The 21,373-nt window shown below is 36.3% G+C and overlaps 1 protein-coding gene across 4 annotated transcripts in view; it reads left to right on the top strand.

Annotated features, from left to right (window-relative positions):
• The window catches only part of gdpd5b (glycerophosphodiester phosphodiesterase domain containing 5b), a 72,175-nt gene that overhangs the window by 12,490 nt on the left and 38,312 nt on the right, over window positions 1-21,373 (top strand). For all 4 annotated transcript variants that reach the window (XR_012338622.1, XR_012338621.1, XM_073818488.1 and 1 more), the window contains exon 2: window positions 8,650-8,824. Coding sequence is in view for 2 of the 4 variants with exons in the window: in XM_073818488.1 (XP_073674589.1) it covers window positions 8,708-8,824 (117 nt within the window). In the remaining 2 variants the exon portion in view is untranslated. The remainder of the gene's footprint in view (window positions 1-8,649; window positions 8,825-21,373) is intronic.

Raw genomic sequence — 21,373 nt, 5'->3', positions numbered from 1 at the left:
TCCATAAATAATATAGCATCCAAACATATTTTAAAAAAGCTCTTGCGGTCAGTGTACATAACTTTGTCAGATCTACCTGTGGTCAGTATATCCTAGTCAATATATCAGTCTTACGCTAGTTAATGTTGCGTTGGGTGCCAGATATGCTGGTGGTTTAATTGTTTTGTGATTTAAAATGGTTTAACAAGTTACACAGGTTATATGTCGTCTGTATGTCCTTGATTTATCTCTCTCTTTTTTGATTTCCTGAAGTTGCAAAATTTTTGGAAACTATACTGGATGAATTCCAAGCTCTTCTGGAAATTTTATATATATATATATATATATATATATATATATATATATATATATATATATATATATATATAGGTTACTAGTTGCTGAGAAGTAGGGTTGTTTTAAAACGTGAAGTAGAATAAAACTTTTTGATAGGCAGAAGTAAGCATGCGTTGCACAACCACAAAAAATTTTCATTGTACAAAAGAGCTAAAGCATCCTTTTCAGTTTGCTTAATAGGCAAAAAGTTTCTCCAACAAAATTCTACAAACCACCCCAAATGTTATTTTGCCACCAGCCGCAGCAGCTCCGCTGGTCTTCCGCCACTCAGACTCTGTCTGTGTTTATTTAGGTGTGCTGTGGAAGAGGTCAAGTCCGAACTGTTTGTGGTCTTTGTAAATTCCAGGCTGAAGTGTTTTAAAAAGTGTCTGAGCGTCTAATCTGTGCGGTCACATTCACTCCCTCGTTGTAAGGGAGTATTTTTACTCTGGCTTTGTGCAAGGTATTTGGCAGTTTTAAGCAAACAGATGGCGACTGGAATATCTTTTAGTAGTTATAGAGAGAGTAAGTAGGGGGGCGCTGACACAGCATTGGAACGCTTCCATTTAGGAGGGAGTCTGACATAAACAACCTGCTAATATGAGTCAGGTCATGGCAGGGCCTGTATCATTTTCATCATCAACACCCCTCCAGTTAGTTTGTTGTCCATGGTGCATCGTCTAGTCACATACTTGCTACGGTTTCGTATTAAAATAAAAACAACATGTTTTAGACTGTTTAGATACATGATTTAGACTAGATAAATGCCAGCTTGGCTGTAAAATTGTTTTTATTGCTGACTTCAAGCTGAATCCTCATGCTAATAACGGTTATTTTCCATGGTAATTAAGAGTACAAATTGTGTTGTGGATATGTTACAAAATATTCTTCAAGGAACAATTTGTTCCAGTTCAGATGTTCAGAAAACAGATGCTTAAAGGGAATATTTTACATGATACAAGTAAAGACAAGCTTAAGAAAGCAATTTGTCTCCTCCTGTGGAAAAATCCAACACCTTTGTCTTGTAAATTGATCAGCTTTGATATCGTATTACTGAATAAAAAAATGTCTGCAACCTTTTCCTAAGGCAAAGAGGCCGTTTTTATCATTGTCTGCAATTGTCTCTTCACTTGTCGAGGACCGATGGTGGTCATTTTTGAGCATCAGTTTGAGGAGCCCTTGATTGCCTGAGGTTACTTTGAATGACTCATGGTGCAGTGACATCTTAAATAATGACTCCGGGGGCTTGTTTAGTTTGTCACCAGACTGTAAACGGTTTAACTCACGTGTCTTTTGCTCAGTGTGACCGGTAGTTTGACATGAGTATATAGTAAACATGTTTACAATGCTGATAGTAGATTGACTCACAGAAGCCTTTTCTGCCTATAGGTGTGGTCAGATTTAGTGTTGTTTAGTGAATTTTAGCTGGTGAAATCAGTCATTTAAAAAAAAAACTCCACCTAACTGGGAATTTTGAATATTGACAATACCCTCCAAATTTAGTATAAACACCTTCCAGAATACAAATTTCCTGATTATTTACTCACCCCCATGTCATCCAAGCTGTTCACGTCTTTCTTTCTTCAGTCGAAAAGAAAGGTTTTTGAGGAAAACATTCCAGGATTTTTCTCCACATAGTGGACTTCAATAGGAATCAATGGGTTGAAGGTCCAAATTGCAGCTTCAAAGGGCTCTACATGATCCCAGCTGGGGAATAAGGGTCTTATCTTATTAGCGAAATGATTGGTCATTATTTCTCAAAAAAAAAAAAAACTTTGACTGTCTTTGCATGTTTGCTTTGTAAACTGTCATGCGTGACCTTTGTAACGTGATTACGTAATGCATGAAGTTGTGGATGCTAGTTCAAAATGAGCATTTTTGCTTAAAAGTATATAAATTGTAATTTTATTTATTTTATTTTTTTCGCTAGATAAGACACTTATTCCTCTTAAAAGTAAAGGCGTTTTAAAAAGTTCTTCGCAGTGATGCCAATGCCATAGAAGAACCATTCAGTCAAAGGATTTTGAAAGAACCATCTCTTTCTTACCTTTTTATAATCTGAAGAATCTTCGTTCGCCACAAAGAACCTTTTGTGAAACAGAAAGGTTCTTCAGATGTTAAAGGTTCTTTATGGAACCGTTTCAACAAAAAGGGTTCTTCTATGGCATCATGAAGCACCTTTGTTTTTAAGAGTGTAGATCTCTTTGAAGCTGCATTGAAACTGCAATTTGGACCTTCAACCTGTTGATCCCCATTGAAGTCCACTATATGGAGAAAAATCCTGGAATGTTTTCCTCAAAAACCTTAATTTCTTTTCGACTGAAGAAAGAGAGACATAAACATCTTGGATGGCATGGGTGTAAGTAAAATGATCAGAAACTTAAATTCATGAGTGAACTAATCCTTTAAATAATGACTCAGGGGGCTTGTTTAGTTTGTCACCAGGGTGTAAATGGTTTAACTCACGTGTCTTTTGCTCAGTGTGACTGGTAGTTTGACCTGAGTATGTAGTAAACACGTTTAAGATGCTGATAGTAGATTTGACTCACAGAGGGCTTTTCTGTCTATAGGTGTGGTCAAATTTAGTGTTTAGTGAATTTTGGCTGGCGAAATCAGTCATTTGAAAAGGACTCCACCTAACTGGGAATTTTTAATGAGGGCGAAAAATCCCTCACAGATTCTACAACAGATTCAAATTGGTCACACAGATTTGCCACACTGAACAACAAAAAGCTGCTTGGTTTGAAATCGATTTCTGCATAAGGTTTCATACATTTGCTATGCTATTCATAAAAGACAATGGACTTTTTTTGCCCACAAAACTTTGTCTAAATGATTAGTTCACTTCCAGAATAAAAACCTCCTGATCATTAAGTCATTCCCATGCCATCCAAAATGTTCATGTCTTTCTTTCTTCTGTCAGAAAACATTCCAGGATTTTTCTCCATATTGGACTTCAATGGGAGCCAACAGGTTGAAGGTCATTGTTTAAAAAAACGAAAAAAAAAGGTCACGTGTGGTTAGTTCTTCGTCTGTGTACTTTGGTTCTAAAAGCACTGTTTTACCAATTTTTTGGAAAGGGCATTGGACTTTCTTTGCACATTAGCTTTGTAAACACTGGGTCGGTATTTCCACCATGCGTGACCTTTTATGACTACATAATGTGTGAATTCGAGCTAGTGCAAGACAAACATTTGTGGTTAAAAAGTACAAAAATGATAGATTGTTTCGTTAGATAAGACCTTTATTCCTTGTCTGGGATTGTGTGGAGCCCTTTGAAGCTACATTGAAACTGCAATTTGTACCTTCAGCCTGTTGATCCTCATTGAAGTCCACTAGATGGAGAAAAATCCTGTAACGTTTTCCTCATAAACCTTTATTTCTTTTTGACTGAAGAAAAGAGGACATGAACGTCTTCTTGGATGAAATAGGGGTGAGTAAATTATTCGAAATGTTTTATCTGAGAGTGAACTAATCCTTTAAGGCTCTTGAGACTCTCAGTGATGAGGAGGTTCGTTTTAACTCAACCTTTCCCTTTTACACGGATCTGAGATGCAAACTGCTGAACCGTTTCCCTTAATGGAGGCAGTTTGTCACCGTTTTGTGGCATTAGGAAATGAAGCAGCAGAAAAAGAGTATATTGTTCTTAAACTGTCTCTCACCCACACCAGAGCCTTAAAAAAATATGTTACAGAGTTAACCAGACGTGAAACTCGCAATTGACAGAAACTGTCTGACTTTGTCCCATACTTGAAAGCATTGCATTTAATGCAGGTGTGACTTTTTTACTGTAAAATTCGGTAGACATCTTAGTTCTAAATTTCTAAAAGTGAATATTTTTCTCTTCCCTTAACCATATTTACCTTCTCCCTTTCAACTGGTAATTAAATGAACTGGTGACCCAGCAAAAAGTTGATATATTTGGAGAGACTGTAGAGTTTTCTATTGCAATATGACTTCAACGTGGTCTTGTGTAATAGCATGTTTTGTTTTTCTAAGGGTTGTGTTGAGACAAGGAACAGCTGAGGGCTGCATTTCATCACTAGATCATAACAAGTGACTAATCCTAATTATTTTAACCTCCGGTGTTTATTTATTGTGCCAATTAATGTTTGGATATTAATGAATAAGTACATGATGATGTATTCTTGTTTATAGTACATTCTGGATGTTCCTGGCATGCAAACATTAAAAATGTAAAAAGCTGTTGTAAGGAGGCTTTCAGCCATGTCTGGCATGACCAGATCAAATTAACCCTATAATTATCCCACCTGCTCTATAACATTCGTCTAGATCTGCCACACGCACAGCAGTAAATACAGAAGATGCTTAATTATTCAACAGTTCTCCAAAATGGATTCTCGTCTCTTCATGGAAGTGCAAGAATAATTGCTTTCTTTGCAATTAACATACACTGACAGCTAATTTGCAGAAACACAAGCTCATTGAAGCTCATTTTGGTTATGTAAGAAGTCATTTACTTCATGTGACACAAAAGCATGTTTCAGTCTGGCTTGTAAAAGCTGAGCATTTTTCATATGTAACTCCAAGGACTAAAGCAGATTAGCTGATGCTAGTACAACATTGCGGTCCCTAACCTTCACCGTAGCCCTTTGCAGGTTCATCACTGTTGAAATTAGGTAATGTGACCTCTGATGTTCTGTTCAGCTAATCTATAGAAGAGTCTCTGCTATTATTTTCCATAAACCTTTGTGTTATTTTTGAAGTGGGCGTTCATATGAGACCTTGGTGACGTAAACTACCTCTCATTGCTCTGTTGGGTCCTCTAAATGCCGGATACGCCTCCCGCCAAGCAGGGCACATGATTGACTGCTGGTGGTCTCTGTTCTCTCCCTGATGTCCCTGATTACTGTTTGGGTATGCTTGGCAATGATTCATTTAGCAGATAAGCAAAGGAGGTATTCAGAGATATGATGTGCCATGCTTATAAATACGGGAGCCCTCATGAGAGGAGATTAATTTGGATCATTTTCTTGTGTGTTTTTTCAACATGACTTGTTTTCATGAACATTGTTTCTGTCTAGATCAGCCATTTTTGCAACCGTAACATTTTAGTTGGGTCATTCCGTGTCAACTCGATCAGATGTCCCCTGCTCAAATTTTTAATTTTGCTAATATTTATTCTGAAGAAAGATAGACATGTATAGTGATGAAAGCCAAGATATTAAATGTCATGGATGAATATTTACTGAGTAATCCACTTCTTTGTAGAGGGAGGTCAAAATGGCAATGTCAAGTTATAGGGGGTTAAAAATGACTTTATGAAGATGGCAGCAACATTATCTTATTTTTGCCCAGAGATTAGTAGTTTTTTTAGTAAAATATGTTGACTTTAGCAATCTTTGTTGCATTATGTGCCAAAGGTGACCATTCAAAAAATGGGGAAACAGCACTTTTCCAGTTTTTCTCTAAAGTTTGCATGCCTATAACTCAAGAAGTATTATAGATTTAAAAATGCCCTTTTAGATATTGGGTCTTAACAAACTTTCCTTTTGGTATTTTTATTTTTAATGCCCTATGAGATTCGGTTCCAGAAATATTGAAATTTAAAGATTCAGTTTACTCCTGGAGTAAATCGTTAAAATGTACACATTTTCAGTGGTCAAAAACCAAATCTGGGTCAGGTTGAAAATATATAATACTTCTTTTCTTTTAAATAGAAATGTCTGAAGAACAAATAATGTTAAAACTAGAGATACCTTGTTTCTTTCTGTCAAGAAAACTGCATTGAACATGCCTGTCTGTGCCATACATATTCTTTTTCCAAAGTTTGTGTGCCTATAACTCAAGAAGTATTAAAGATATTGCAATATGATTTTAGAGAAGTTTAATAAACCTTTTTTCTGAAATTTTTTTTAAGGCCCTACATCATTCAGTTCCAGAGATATGGGGATTTCAATTAGGCTTCATGTCAAGATTGTTGAATGTTAACCATTTTTAGTGGTCAAAAAGCAAATGTTAGTCACTCATGACATTTAATCATTTAATATTTTGGCTTCTTTCCTCAGAAAAAATATTAGCAAAATCAAAAATTGCTGGCAAAGTTTTTAGAATTTTGGTTGATTTGAGACGGAATGACCAATTTAACTTTCCAAAAATGTACATTACAACTCAAAAGATTGGGGTTGGTAGGATTTTTAATTGTTACACTCAGTAATAATGTGAAGTAATCTTACACAATAACTGACGCAAAGCTGAATTTTCAGCTTCCATTACTCCAGTTTTCAGTATCACATGATCTTTCGGAAATCATAATAATATGCTGATTTGCTGCTTAAGAATTTAAACGCTTATTATTATTATTATTATTATTATTATTATTATCAGTATTGAAAACAGCATTATTTATGAATATAAAAGTCTTTATTGTCACTCACGATCCGTTTAGGTCATTCTTACTGAGTAAAAGTATTAATTTCTTAATAAAAAAATAAAAAAATAAAAAAATGCCCCCAAACTTTTTCACAAAAGTATAAACATTAGAATTGTAGCTTTAGTCCAACAATGGCTAACATTGAAAGCACTTCTATCTCAGCTATTCCACAGTGCTTGGATTTGTGCAAATTAGAAGTCTCATTAGATGACAGTGTTTTGGCTGAAGCCAGGGCTGCCCTGGCTCCCCTGATAAGGGTTCCAGAGGCTTAGTTCCTGGCTCATAGAGACTGATAAGCAGGGGAAAATCTCTGAGCTGAGGCTGCAAGAAGGTGAATTTATTCTCTTGGGCAATTCAGCGATGATTACTGCAGGCACTGTGCCGATCTGGTGACTGGCACACATGAGCGCAAGAACAGTTGAGGGTCCACTACTGTTACGCTGGCAGTTTTGAGGTGTTGATGGGATCTGCAGACAGAAAATAGTCTCTTATGCTCACCCAGGCTGCATTTTGTTAATCAAATATGTAGTAAAAACTAATATTGTGAAATATTATTACACTTTAAACTAACTTCGATTTTAATGCATTTTAAAATGTATATTTTTTTTCTGTGATGGAAAAGCTGAATTTTCAGCAGCCATAACTATAGTTTTCAGTATCACACAATCCTTCAGAAATCATTTTAATATGCTGATTTGCTGCTCAGGAAACATTTATTATCAATGTTGAAAACAGTGCTGCTTACTACTACTGAAAAAACAGTGATGTTTTTTTCAGTATTCTTTGATAAATAGAAAGTTAAAAAAAAATAATTGTGATAAATCTTCTGTAAAGGATTAGCTCATGCCTAAAATAAAATTTTCTGATAATTTACTCACTCCCATGTCATCCAAGATGTTCATGTCTTTCTTTCTTCAGTTGAAACATTTTTTTTTCAGGAAAACATTCCTGGATTTTTCTCCATATAGTGGACTTTGATGGGGATCAGGGTTGCCAGGTTTTCACAACAAAACCCGCCCAATTGCTACTCAAAACTAGCCCAAAACTAGCCTAATCGTGGTTTGAGGGGGGTCCCCCATTAAAAATCAAGTTCTGAGGGGTAAAATACATGTTTTTTTGGCAGGCTTCGTCCTGTAAAATTCGCATTCCAGGGGCTAAATATCATGTTATTGGGCTCGCTCAACTCCACAGACATGAAAAAACAACCCACGGAAGCAGTGTTAAAGTAGCCCAATTCCACAGGAACCTAAGATATAAGATATAAGTAGCCCAATTCCACAGGAACCTAAGATATACCTAAGATTGCAAAATAGTGCAAGATGAGCATTTGTGATCTCAAAGTTTTTTTTTTTTTTTTATAAAATGACTGTTTCGCAAGATAAGACCCTTATTCCTTGGCTGGGATTTTGTAGAGCCTTTTAAAGCTGCAATGAAACTGCAAATTGGATCTTCAACTTGTTGAATCCCATTGAAAACCACTATATGGAGAAAAATCCTGGAATGTTTTCCTCAGAAACCTTAATTTCTTTTCGACTAAAGGAAGAAAGACATGACCATCTTAGATGACATGGGCGTGAGTAAAGTATCAGGACATTTTTATTATGGAGAGAACTAATCCTTTAATACATTCTTGCTGAATAAAATGACTAGTTTCTTTAAATAAACATTGTGTGGCCCCAAACCTTTAAACAGTAGATTTAACATTAATAACCACAGTTTGGGCAAAAAATGTGAAACTGAATAGTTAGTTTGAGAAATGATCCATCTACTGTATATTTAGATGATCTGGAATGGCATTAAGCAGTGACAATGTTGGAAATAGACTCTCCACTTCTCCCCTCATAAGATTTATGGACGTGTCAACTATTTGAAGTGTCACATGGTGCTAGTGCTAATCTGCTGTTTGTTTTATGCAGTGCTCTGTCTGTGTCTTTCTACAGGGTCCTTGGCTATCAGTGGGATGATAGTGAGGCGGGTTGGAGTCTGGATTGAAGGAGCATGGTGAAACACCAACCATTACAGGTCTATGAGAGACAGCTGTGTTTGTCATGTCTAACCGGGATCTACGGATGCCGCTGGAAACGCTACCAGCGGTCACATGATGACACCACCAAGGTGAGATACCCTGTTGCCAAGCCGTCTGGCTATGATTTGAAGACTTTATTACAGCTCAAATCCCACAGCTAATATTTTAGATGGCACATTTTAGTTTCATCACATGTATGAGTGTTTATGTGAAGAGTTTTGATGTGGTGAAGTGTTTTAGGACAGATTTGCACATTAGTTCACCCAAAAATGAAGATTTTGTCATTATTTTCTCCCCCTCATGTCCTTTTTTTAAACCATAAGACCTTTCTTTATCTTCGGAATACAAATTAAGATGTTTTTGATTAAATCTGAGAGCTTTCTGACCCTGCATAGACTTGCAACTGACGTTTAAGGCCTAGAAAGGTAGTAAGGATATTGTTCAAATATTCCATGTGACATGAATGGTTCAACCTAATTTTATGAAGCTACAAGAACCTTTAACATCCATGGAACATTTCCATTGCACAAAAGTGTAGGTTAACTAGGATTGGAAATTAATCAGGTCACATGTTGAGTCATAGTTTCCAAGAAAACTCAAAGTTTAGATTAGTCAAGGGTCACGGTGCAGTATAGGGTCAGAAATTCATTAGCTAATCGCAAACTCTATGTTCCCTCCCTTGTGTTCTTTATCACCCAGATCAATGTGACACATCTTCCATTGCCTTTGTTTTGTACGTAGACATAGATGATGTAGTGTCAATATGTGAACACAAGCTTATTAAGAAACTCCAGGTCATTAAGAGGTCAGCGGTCAGCTGAATCAGCATTTGCACTGTATACTTATCAAATAACTAGAGCTTTTTCAGTAATAAAAGATAAAAGTGATGGAACCATCTAACTGATTTACTACATTAGATGATGTTCTAGAAATTGATTAATCTCAGCAAGCAGATATTAGTCATAGGGATAAAAAACAGAATCATGTTAGTCTTTTTATTTGGTGGTCTTTTGATTGGAGTTTGCTCTCATTTTCTTCAATAGAGTCAAGTGTAAGTAAGTAACAATCAGTCTTTTATGCATGAAAGTACTTTTTGTTTAGGATACTGCTTTCCTGCATTTAATTAAAGGACGTGCGCTGAGCATCAGGGGAATTGTGACGTTATTTATGTGTGTTGAAAGAGCCATCTCCAGACTGCCAACAAATGGTATTATCTTCATTGCCTAATGCAGTGAGTGAAGCCAAGAGTCGAGGGGGGATGTTCTGCTTTATTAGAAGAAGACTTTAATCAAAACATTGCAGGTCTGTATAACTTATGTTAGTGGAATATGTAACTAGCGCAGCAACTGTGGATTTCTGTGTCATGGGAACGTGTGCCCTTTCATGTCATACATACCATTTCATTTGCCATTTTTTTTTCTTTTCCATGGTCACTCCAAAGAGTTCCAGTGGCTCAAAAACACACAAGTGTTAGTGGAAAACCTGTAGGGCTGTCTTTCATTCTGTGTTTTTTTAATTATGCTAATCAGATGTCCCTGAAAAGTCCCTGAAGGTGCATTTATTAGTGTTTGCTTTCCTTCAGAGGGAGTTTGTGCCTTTGAGCATTACTGTTTTCAGATGTGTACTCCGTCAAGATCCCTGTGGGAAAAGAGAGTTGGGACACAATTGCTTGTCAGAGAATCAGGCTGTAAGATGAGCCGCAAGCGAAAGGAGAAGACTTTGTGTTGAAAATCAGTGACACAGATTTTGACCGTGGTCATGTTGTTGAGAAGAGCTGGAGAGATGGTTGTCAGAGAAACCAAGATAAAGTTGGAGGCTTATCAGTACAGATGCATGTCGACAATGAAAGGAGGACCGTCACACAACACCAGGGAAACTACATCAGTTTCGAAAGAATCTGTCTGGGAGTACATTTGATAATCGTTCGCAAATTTCATGGTCTTTTTAAAGAAGTAGTTCACCTCTAGAACAAAAATTTATAGATAATGTACTAAGCCCCTTGTCATCCAAGATGTTCATGTCTTTTTTTTTTTCTTCAGTCGTAAAGAAATTGTTTTTTGAGGGAAAATATTTCAGAATTTCTCTCCATAAAATGGACTTCTATGGTGCCCCTGAGTTTGAAGTTCCAAAATGCAGTTTAAATGCAGCTTCAAAGGGCTCTAAAGATCACAGATGAGGAAGAAGGATCTTATCTGCCGAAACGATCATGTCTTTTTTTTTCTTCAGTCGTCAATAAATGTTTTTTTTTTTTGAGGGAAAACATTTCAGGATTTCTCTCCATATAATGGACTTCTATGGTGCCCCAGAGTTTGAATTTTCTAAATGCAGCTTCAAAGGGTTCTAAACGATCCTGGCCGAGGAAGAAGGGTCTTATCAGCAAATCGATCATGTCTTTTTTTTGTTCATTCATCAAGAAATTGTTTTTTGAGGGAAAACATTTCAGGATTTCTCTCCATATAATGGACTTCTATGGTGCCCCAGAGTTTGAATTTTCTAAATGCAGCTTCAAAGGGTTACGATCCTGGCCGAGGAAGAAGGGTCTTATCAGCAAAACGATCATGTCTTTTTTTTGTTCAGTCATCAAGAAATTGTTTTTTGAGGGAAAACATTTCAGGATTTCTCTCCATATAATGGACTTCTATGGTGCCCCAGAGTTTGAATTTTCTAAATGCAGCTTCAAAGGGTTCTAAACGATCCTGGCCGAGGAAGAAGGGTCTTATCAGCAAAACGATCATGTCTTTTTTTTGTTCAGTCATCAAGAAATTGTTTTTTGAGGGAAAACATTTCAGCATTTCTCTCCATATAATGGACTTTTATGGTGCCCACGAGTTTGAACTTCCAAAATGCAGTTTAAATGCCGCTTCAAAGGGCTCTAAACAATCCCAGCTGAGGAAGAAGAGTCTTATCTAGCAAAACAATTGGTTATTTTCTTTAAAAAAAAAAAAAAGTACAGTTTATATATTTTTTTTAACCTACTATGTCAAAAAATTTGGTTCTACATCACTGTTTTACCTTTTTTGTAAAGGGTGTTTGACCTTTTTTGCATGTTCACTTTGTAAACACTGGGTCGGTACTTCTGCAGCAATGTAGGATAATATTGAAGTTAGAGGAGAAAATAAGATGGGAGTTTTTCAACCTACCCTAAATGTCATGAACAAGAATACACAGAGTTTACATAGAGCTACGAAAGATGAGCGTTTGAGGTTAAAAATGATATAAATCGTAATTTTTTTTTTTTTTTTTTTTTTTTAGAAAATAACTAATTGTTTGCTAGATAAGACCCTTCTTCCTTGGCTGGGAGTGTTTAGAGCCCTTTGAAGCTGAATTTAAACTGCATTTTGGAAGTTTAAACTCAGGGGCACCATAAAAGTCCATTATATGGAGAGAAATCCTAAAATGTTTTCCTCAAAAAACATAATTTCTTTACAACTAAAGAAAAAAGACATGAACATCTTGGATGACATGGGGGTGAGTAGTTCTGGAAGTGAACTACTCCTTTAAGTATATTTGTTATTGGTGCTTACACTTCCGCTCAAAAGTTTGGGAGTGAGTTCTGCGTTCAGGAAAAACGTCTATATTTAAAAAATATTTTACATGTTCTATGGTAATGTTTGTTCTTCCATGGTATTCAGGTGCCTTAAAGTGAAATCACAGTTCCATAGTATTTTCATTCGAAACTGTAGTGGCATGAGTTTGTTTTTTAACCTTTTTCGGATTCAGAACATATTGTGAGTCAACCAGATGGAGATATGCATCATATATCTACAATCAATGTGCAGTTGGATCAATGCCTACTATAATAAAATGAGCCGTAACGGATAAGATGTATATTTCCACTTTAATTCCGCAAAAGAAGACTAAACCATTGCCCTGGTTTCCTGTTGTTCTCTGGCTCTCAGCTGCTTGTACTGTGCTGTCAGCGATTTCGAGTCAGTCTTGACTGTCCGCAGCGGGAGGCCTGACCCTGTCCACAGAAACAGCCAGTTCAGCTGTCTACAAGAGAGAGAAAGAGAGAGATACCCAGACCAGAATGCACCGTGATGTCAGTTCTCAATGAATACAGCTAATGCAGTTTCCTGTCACTTTTAAATGAAACAGGATATGCTGTTTTTACTCATACATAAAAATTTGACCTTTGTCCCATCCTGCCACAGTTGATCGTTTCATTGCCCAGGTCTCGCCCTCATATGACACACTAAACTCTTGAGCTGTGAGACCAGGGATGATGCAATGCACATCCATATTTCATGATTCCAGACTCAATCTGTGGAATCACTGGAGCGGTGAGATTCCGTCTGGCGTGTCAAACTCAGTACAAAGGCTTTGTGCATTATCCCCAGAAGATCTTGGTGTACAGTGGTCTAATATGACTAGTTCTGTTGAGTTGTTCTATATGAAGCCTGTCTTTGTGTGTGTGTGTAAGAGAGAGATAGAAATGTGTGATCATCTCCTGTTTAAGCTGTAGGCTGTGCTCCACTGAAAAGAGATCCCTCCTCAGTAATAATTGAGAGTTTTTCCATTTACGTATCCCAACACAAAGGGCACGTGAATGGGAGTGTCCTTTTTCCCCACGGTCCCCTGTGTGGTCTGTGCAAACCAATATAGCTCACAAAACACAATACCAGCAGCAACCGGCATGTAGTGGAATAACTGTGATCAATATACATTATATATACAGTACCATTCAAAATTTTGAGGTCGGTAAGGTTTTTAAAATTGTTTTTAAAAGTTTGGATTTATTTAATAGAAAAATACACTGCAAACTGTAGTAGTTTGAAAGGTCATTTTATATAACTATTTTACATTTATCACGATCAAAAACAGTTGTGCTGCTTAATATTTTTTTCTTTTTTTTCTTTTTTTTCTTTGATGAATTGAAAGTTTGAAATAAAAGTATTTATTTCAAATGTAAATCTTTTGTAACAATATACATGTCGTTTTTGTTACTTTTAATTAATTTAATGCATCTTTTACTGACCTTAAGCTTGACCTAACCTCTTTATTTGACAGTGGATGTTGTTCACACAGTGTTGCCACTGACTTTTTGCCTGGAACTATACTAGCGGATAACTAGGGAAGCCTGTTTCCACCAACTGAATAAAAAAGGTAATTGAGACAGAAGTGTAAGGTATAAACTCGCAATTCTGAGAAATGAGATCAGAATAGTGCAATTTGGGAGTTATGAAGACGCAATTCTGAGAATTGAAGTCACAATTCTAAGAAATAAGCTTACAATTCTGAGAAATAAACTTGCAATTCTTTTTTTCTTAGAAATGCGTGATATAAACTCGCAACTGCAAGTTATAAAGTAATTCAGATAAATAAAATTGTAATTGTGAGATATAAACTCTCAATTCTCTCTCTTTTTTTTTACCAGAATTGAGTGATAGAAACTCACAGTTGTGAGTTATAAAGTCAGAATTACAAGACATACCCTCGTAATTCTGAGAAAATAAAGTCGCAATTCTGAAAAATTAAGTCAGAGTTCCATGATATAAACTCAATTGTGAGTCATAAAGTCAGAATTGCAAGACATTTACCCCTGGTTTCACAGACAAGGCTTCAGCCTAGTCCTAGACTAAACTGTAAGTCTGAGTTGTTTCAACTGAAATCAAATTGCACTGATTGATCTTAAAATTTATCAGTGCCATTGTTTTGTCTCAAGATGCACACCAGTAATGTTTTTTTCTAAGCACATTAATAAAAATGACTTAAATGTCCTAATTGATATGGCCTAATCCTGGCTCAATCTAAGCCCTGTCTGTGAAACCGGGCCAAAGTGTCTATTCTAAGAAATAAAGTCACAATTCTGAGAACAAAAGTCGCAATTCTGAGATATAAACTCACAATTCTGAGAAAAAAAGTCTGAATTAAGAGGTTATATGTCACAATTGTGACTTTTTTTCTCAGAATTGTAATGTTAACTTGCAAGTGTGAGAAAGTCAGAATTGTGAGGAAAAAGTCGCAATTATTAACACTTTTTTTTAATCAGTTGTGCAATTCAGATAAAATATCATTTTTTTCCCCTCAGAATTGGACTATATAACTTGCAATTGCGAGGTTATATCTTACAATTCCTAGAAAAAAGTCAGAATAGTGAGAAAAAAATATTTATTTAGAGAAAAAATAAGAAGAACTGAGTGATATAAACTAGCAATTGCAAGTTATAAAGTCAGAATTGTGAGACATAAAGTTGCAATTCTGAGCAAAAAATGTTGCAATTCTGAGCAAAAAGTCAGAATTTGCAAGTTTATATCAATCAATTGCAATTGTGACTTTTTCACAGAACTGCAGTATCAACTCAAGAGTTGTGAGGGGGAAAAAGTCAGAATTGTGAGATAAAAAGTAGTAATCATCTTTTTTTATTCAGTATTTCTCACATTAGTATTTTGAGTTTGTCACGCAATTCTTACTTTATTATATTTTATATCGCAATTGCAAGTTTATTTCACTATTCTGAGGGAAAAAGTCAGAATTGTGAGAGGAAAAGTCGCAATAACCTTTTAACATTTGTTTTTTTGTTCAGTGGCGGAAACAGGTTTCCATAGATAACACTTTAGAGTCCTGATGGATTTAATTTCATTCAAAGCTTTTTACTGCAGCTCCTGCTGCTTTTGTCCTCTCAGATGCTGCCAAAAGCTCTCAGGATCTACTCAAACACTTTACAGAGTTCCCCTCTTTTTTCTCCGTTTTCATCTGAGAGAGGTTGACAGCTAACATTAGTGATTGACAGTCAGGATTAACTCGCAATGTGTGGTACACATGCATTGATGAGACAACGTACAGCTAGTTGTTGACTTTGCTTCCATTCATACAGCACACATCAACTAAAATCACTCTTAAAATTCACTCGTGAGTCACTGTTTATAGAATGTGGCTGTCAATCTCTTTCATAACCAATTTGTCTATAAACATAACCACACTTTTAACATCCATGGAACCTTTCAAAAGCAGAAAGGTTCTTTTCACATTTGAGAGAAATATCCCTTTTAAAACCTGACTAGGTAAACAAAGCTAAAATACCTCTTCGTCTGCCGAACACTTTTGTATGTTAAAACGTTCTCCTCTTCCAGTCAATACTGATGTCACCACAGACATGATGCACAATGACAGACAGTGACTCTACCAGTGTACTCGCTTACATCAGGTACAAAACCGCCACAGACTCAGCCAGAGGCCACCCAACCATTCAGTGTTTTCCCTCAGGCTGAACACTGTCATTTCCAGTTGATTGGAAGAATCTCACAGACATGTACATACATCTTTAGACAGCATGAGCAACAAACTGTGGCTCTTAAACACTTGCCATCCCTCAGGAATACAGATTATGTCTGTGATTACATTTTCTTCCCTAGATGCTGCATTGCACATAGTAATCCGTTCACTGCAATGTTCTTCATGTTGCAGTCATTTAGGGCTTGTGTTTACAGATCAAAACAGCGTTCTTAAATGGCTTTGATGAATTTATCTATGGGTATGCTATCTAGTGCCAGCATTTCCTACAAGGTGACCTACAACGCATGTTCTTGTCAGATTTAATCTTTTCCTGTCCGTCAGCATGGAGATTGTTAGGTTAGGCTTATTTCACATTGGAGAAAAACAAAGAACGCTGTTAAAGGCATAGTTCATTAAAAAAAGTACACTCTGTTGATTTGGACCTCGTTGGCTTTTATTGTATGCACACTGAGAATTTTTTTAAATGACATTTAGTACAGGTTTGGAACGACATGAAAGTGAGTAAATGACAGAATTTTCAGGTCATTGAGTGCTGTTGAATAGAGATTTATGTGCATCTGACATTTTGTTCTTTGTCATTCATGTTGTTCCATGTTTGAAGTACATATTCAATTTAGTGATTTTTTTTTTTTTGCATATTTGCAAAGGCAGTTTATAAAAGTACTCTTTGTGGCGGCCGACACATTACGGACCCACAGTGATTTTACGTAACAATTAACATCAATGGAACCCTTTGAATAGAAATAAATGTGTAATTTCAAGTGGAAATTAGTAATGTTCACAACGTTTTTCCTTTAAAAATCCAGCATGTCTGGCTGTAACCCTCAGGCAGACATTGTCGAGTTGTGGTGAACTACTTTCAGGACTAAAAATACCCTTATGTAAATACCAACACTATAGTGAGAATGTACTGTACATCACACCTCTCCACTACTACAACTGGTCTATTCAGTAGAAATGATCTAACTAACCCATGAAGCTGTAGGCTCTAGTTGTGTTAAAGGATTAGATCACTTCCAGAATAAAAAAAAAAAATCCTGGTAATTTACTTACCCCTATGTCATCCAAGATGTTCATGTCTATAATAAATTTTAATGTTAAAATGTTTTTAAGGAAAAAATTCCAGTATTTGTCTCCAAATAGTGGACTTCAATAGGGATCAGCAGGTTGAAGGTCCAAATTGCAGTTTCAATACAGCTTCAAAGGACTCTACACGATCCCAGTCCAGGAATAAGGGTCTTATTTAGCGAAACAATTGGTCATTAAAAAAAAAAAAAAACACGTTTGTGTGTACTCCAGTTCAAAAAGGAATGCTAGGGTTAGGGCTTGGCGATATGGCCTAAATATAAAATCCCCAATTTTTTCACAAAAAATCCGATTTACGATTTAAATCTATTTTTCCCCCCTACTACTTTTAGCATGTAAAGAAACCCCAGCTTTTCCACAATATATATGGGCACCATATATTTTGCAATATACATTGCAGCTGCATCAGTGATCGCTTTCCACCAGGCCCCATTCTTATCATACCAGACACAGTAAATGTTTGTAAGACCTAAAAATAAGATTTGGGGAAAATATATATTTCCATTCTTTTCTCTTGCACTTATTTTGAACACAGAAATATTAAATGATTTAAATAACTGAAACGATCTGCCAGCAGGTGGTGGTAAGACACTGATTTAATTACTGAATCATATCATTCATTTGATTCGTTTGAACGGATGGTTCATTCAGGAATAAAGCAAGTGACTCTTTATGAATGGGAAATTGAATCATTTCACTAGATTCGTTTGAAAACGCACGTTCATTCATAAACGAAACACCGCTGTGTTTGAGTGCAGATGCGCAGCGGCTCAGCTGTGACTTGTTTCAGACCACTTTTGACGACGAAATAGAGCAAAATCAGGCAATAGTGTTATAGTCAGACAATGTAAGTAAATTAATAATAACTTATTGTTTATTTAACTGTTATAATAAATCAATATCTCGTTTACAAACTCCCTTAAAATGATTAAAAGCTGTCACTCATCTTAGTTCGCAATATCACAAAGCTCTATTATAATAAACGAAGCTACTGCCCATTCAGTCTCTTATTTACACTCTCTACACTTGAGATACATTAGTCAACGTGCAAAACACATGGAAACCTTTGAAGCTCCACTCAGCGCAAATACAAATATGCTGGTCGGGTCAGTCGCACATGGTGCTCCTAAATATTTTTTCATAGTCGTACGCAGTAGTTTTTTTTTTTTTTGCCCTTGAACGGCTGGTTGCACCGGTGCGACCTAAGATTCTTTTTAGTCGCACCATTGGTAAGTGAAATTGTATGTACTGTAATGTAACAGGCTAACTTGCTAGCAAGCAGCTAATCATGTCCCCTTAGTGACTCGCGTTATTTTACCAGAACGCGCTATTTGTTTTCCGTTCTGAATACAGCGGTTAATTAGGTGCGCCATCATGTGGTCGGACAATATTGCCTCTTAATTATTCTGCCTTTGGTGCAATTACAATGTATCTAATATTTTTATTTAAAAAATCGCGATACCTTTTTTCTTTTAGATTGAAGAAAGAAACACATGGACATCTTGGATGACATGGTTGGGAGTAAATAATCAGGAAATGTTTATTTTGAAAGTGAACTAATCCTTTAAATTGAATCCATGTGGGTTACTAAAGGTCATTTTTGTTAAGTCCTTGTTATACTCCCACAAATTAATTCCACATGACCTAAATTTTTACCTTCAATGATACTTACTTTTCAGTTTTGCAGTGTAGTTTTTGAGTCACATATCAAAGGGTACTACTGTATAATAATCACTCTATGAATAAAACGCACATATTTTCTTTCAAACATCATGTTAATGGATTACATGTATCTGTTCTAGACCAGGTCAGTCCAGTCCACTGTGTAGAAAGTAACCTGATTTTGCACCTTGCTTATGGTGCAAAAGGTACCATTATGAAAGGATGTCGTACAGCTACTCCCCTACCTTTCAACTTCCATTTTTCAATCCCCTCACTTCCTCTCCTTCACTCTCTCACATCGGGTAGCTGGCCTCCCCATGTTTTTTGCCCTTTGCCTCAGTGGAATAGATATTTAGCAGTCAGTGGGATTTTGAACCACAGTTGGGCTCGAGGGAGCAGTTGTGTGCGGCAAATACTTACTGAATGAATAAATTATATGATTCCAGCGGCGTCAAAGTCAAGGCGCTCCAAGAAAAAGCTGCTTTTTAGGCTTGTATCTGCCTTGTTTTGGGCAGTTGTTCAGCTTGGCTTGGTTGTTTGCTCAGGAAACGCTAAAGAAGCTGTTGGCTAATTTTCATGATTGCAGCCAGTGCTTGGCAGATCTTAGTCTGAGATGTCCCATATTTCAGCATCAGATAAGCCTATTTAACTTAATGAAGATAATTAAAGGCAGCCACTGTAACCATGCCATTTCACCCCACCTTAACCAATTAGCGAGAATCTGAATGGCGTTAAAACAAATGTGCCGTGCAAAGCTTAGCAGAGCACGTTTTAAAGCGAATTGTTACTTTGATTTTTTCCTTTCATAGAAGTGTTTCTATGCCTGACAAAACTGGTCAAGGTTCAGACAGTTGTAGATGCTGTTGTAGACACACATTCAACTCTCTCCTCAGGAAATAGTGAAAAAGTGACTTTTCTTTGGTACTAAGTGGTAGAGTGGTGCTGCCATTTTAGATCAGTGGGGGGAATGAAACAAGGATTTTGAAAATAAGCTTTTTGAGGCTTAATGATGAGATAATATTCTCGTTTAGAGGAAACATAATTTGCCGCCCGGCGCTGATCTGAATCCCTCCTGTTAAGATGTATGCTGCTTGTTGCGCATTGGCCCTGATGATGTCATGACAATCTGTTCAGCTTCTACGACCACATTAGTGCCAAAAACACAGCCGTGTTTATTAATTCATATGCTAAAGACCATGTAATAACTTGGGGCTCTTTTGTTAGCATCTTCCTAGCAACATTTTTCCATTTAAATTTTCTTAGACTCTGTTTTAATGGGTAAATTACAAACTGCATTTTTAAGGCCCTGTGAAATGTGTCCTTTTTTTGGATTCTATTTTAATAGTTTCATTAAATATTAATTTAAAAAAACTTTCTCTCTCTCTCTCTCTCTCTCTCTCTCTCTCTATATATATATATATATATATATATAATATAATATAATATAATATAATATATATATATATATATATATATATATTAGGGGTGGGCATAGATTAATTTTTTTAATCTAGATTAAACCTTGGAATTAATCTAGATTAATCTAGATTAAAATGGCTAATTTGAATTCTGCTGAAGTCATTCAGAATATGTGTGCTACCCAAATAATGACTAAAAGTAAGTCTTCAAGAACAGGCCAGGTGGCGCATTAGATCAGGCGCTCATCTCCTGTTTCCAAAATGCATCACAAACTGCTTGACAATTGCATTTACAACATAATTACCTATACAAACTTGTGTAACGTGCGACGTGCGCGTTGCCGTTAAATACACAGACGCGCACGGGCATGGATTTCTGCGTGCATAGTCTTCCATTAAACTGCGTTGCTTTTAGAAGCATCAATTCAGTTGTTGCATATAGTTTAATGTCTTTATTTCGGCACGTGCCCCAGTAAAAAAGGGTCTAGCAACGCACCTGCCCTGAAGCGGCTTCATAACTGCATCCATGTTTGCACGTCTCATTTGATGTGGTAATTTCACAGAAGTTGAAGAAGACTCGTTCTCGTCCCTACAGTGCAATTCGACTAGGTATACGTCATCCGCGCTAAAACATCAAGGTGAAAGTCATCATCTCTTGCGTAGTTTAGACCCAGCTCCCAATCCAACTTTGAGAATAGATTAACGGCGAATTTTTTTTTATCGCCCGATAAGAGTCTCACGTTAACGCAGCACGTTAACGCCGATAACGGCCCACCACTAATTATATATATATAATTTTTTTTATTTCATTTTTTTCAGAAATAGTGGGTTGTGTATTTACATTTTCTGCTAAATAAATTCTGGTAAGAAATTTTTCTGGTAAATATTTCTTTAAAAATAATGTCTTATAATTTTATTAATAGTAGTAGTACTGCCATTACATTAAGTAATAGCTATGTCACAATTTCTTCAAGTTAAACTGAAATTTTATTTTGACCGGTTGACATGCATAAGGTTTATTAACCTATTACAGAAGGTTTAAACACTCACTGATGCTCCAGAAGAAAAAATGATGCATTAAGGGCCAGGGGTGTAAACTTTTGAACAGATTGAAGATGTGTACATTTGTCTTATTTTGCCTAAATAGCATATTTTTTTAATATAATACTGTCCTTCAGAAGCTACAGAAGATACTTGCATGTTTCCCAGAAGACAAAATAAGTTAAATTTACCCTG

This window comes from Garra rufa, chromosome 14, assembly GCF_049309525.1.
Source record: "Garra rufa chromosome 14, GarRuf1.0, whole genome shotgun sequence".
Classification (NCBI taxonomy): Eukaryota; Metazoa; Chordata; class Actinopteri; order Cypriniformes; family Cyprinidae; genus Garra; species Garra rufa.
This window is presented reverse-complemented; position numbering and strand designations above follow the sequence as displayed.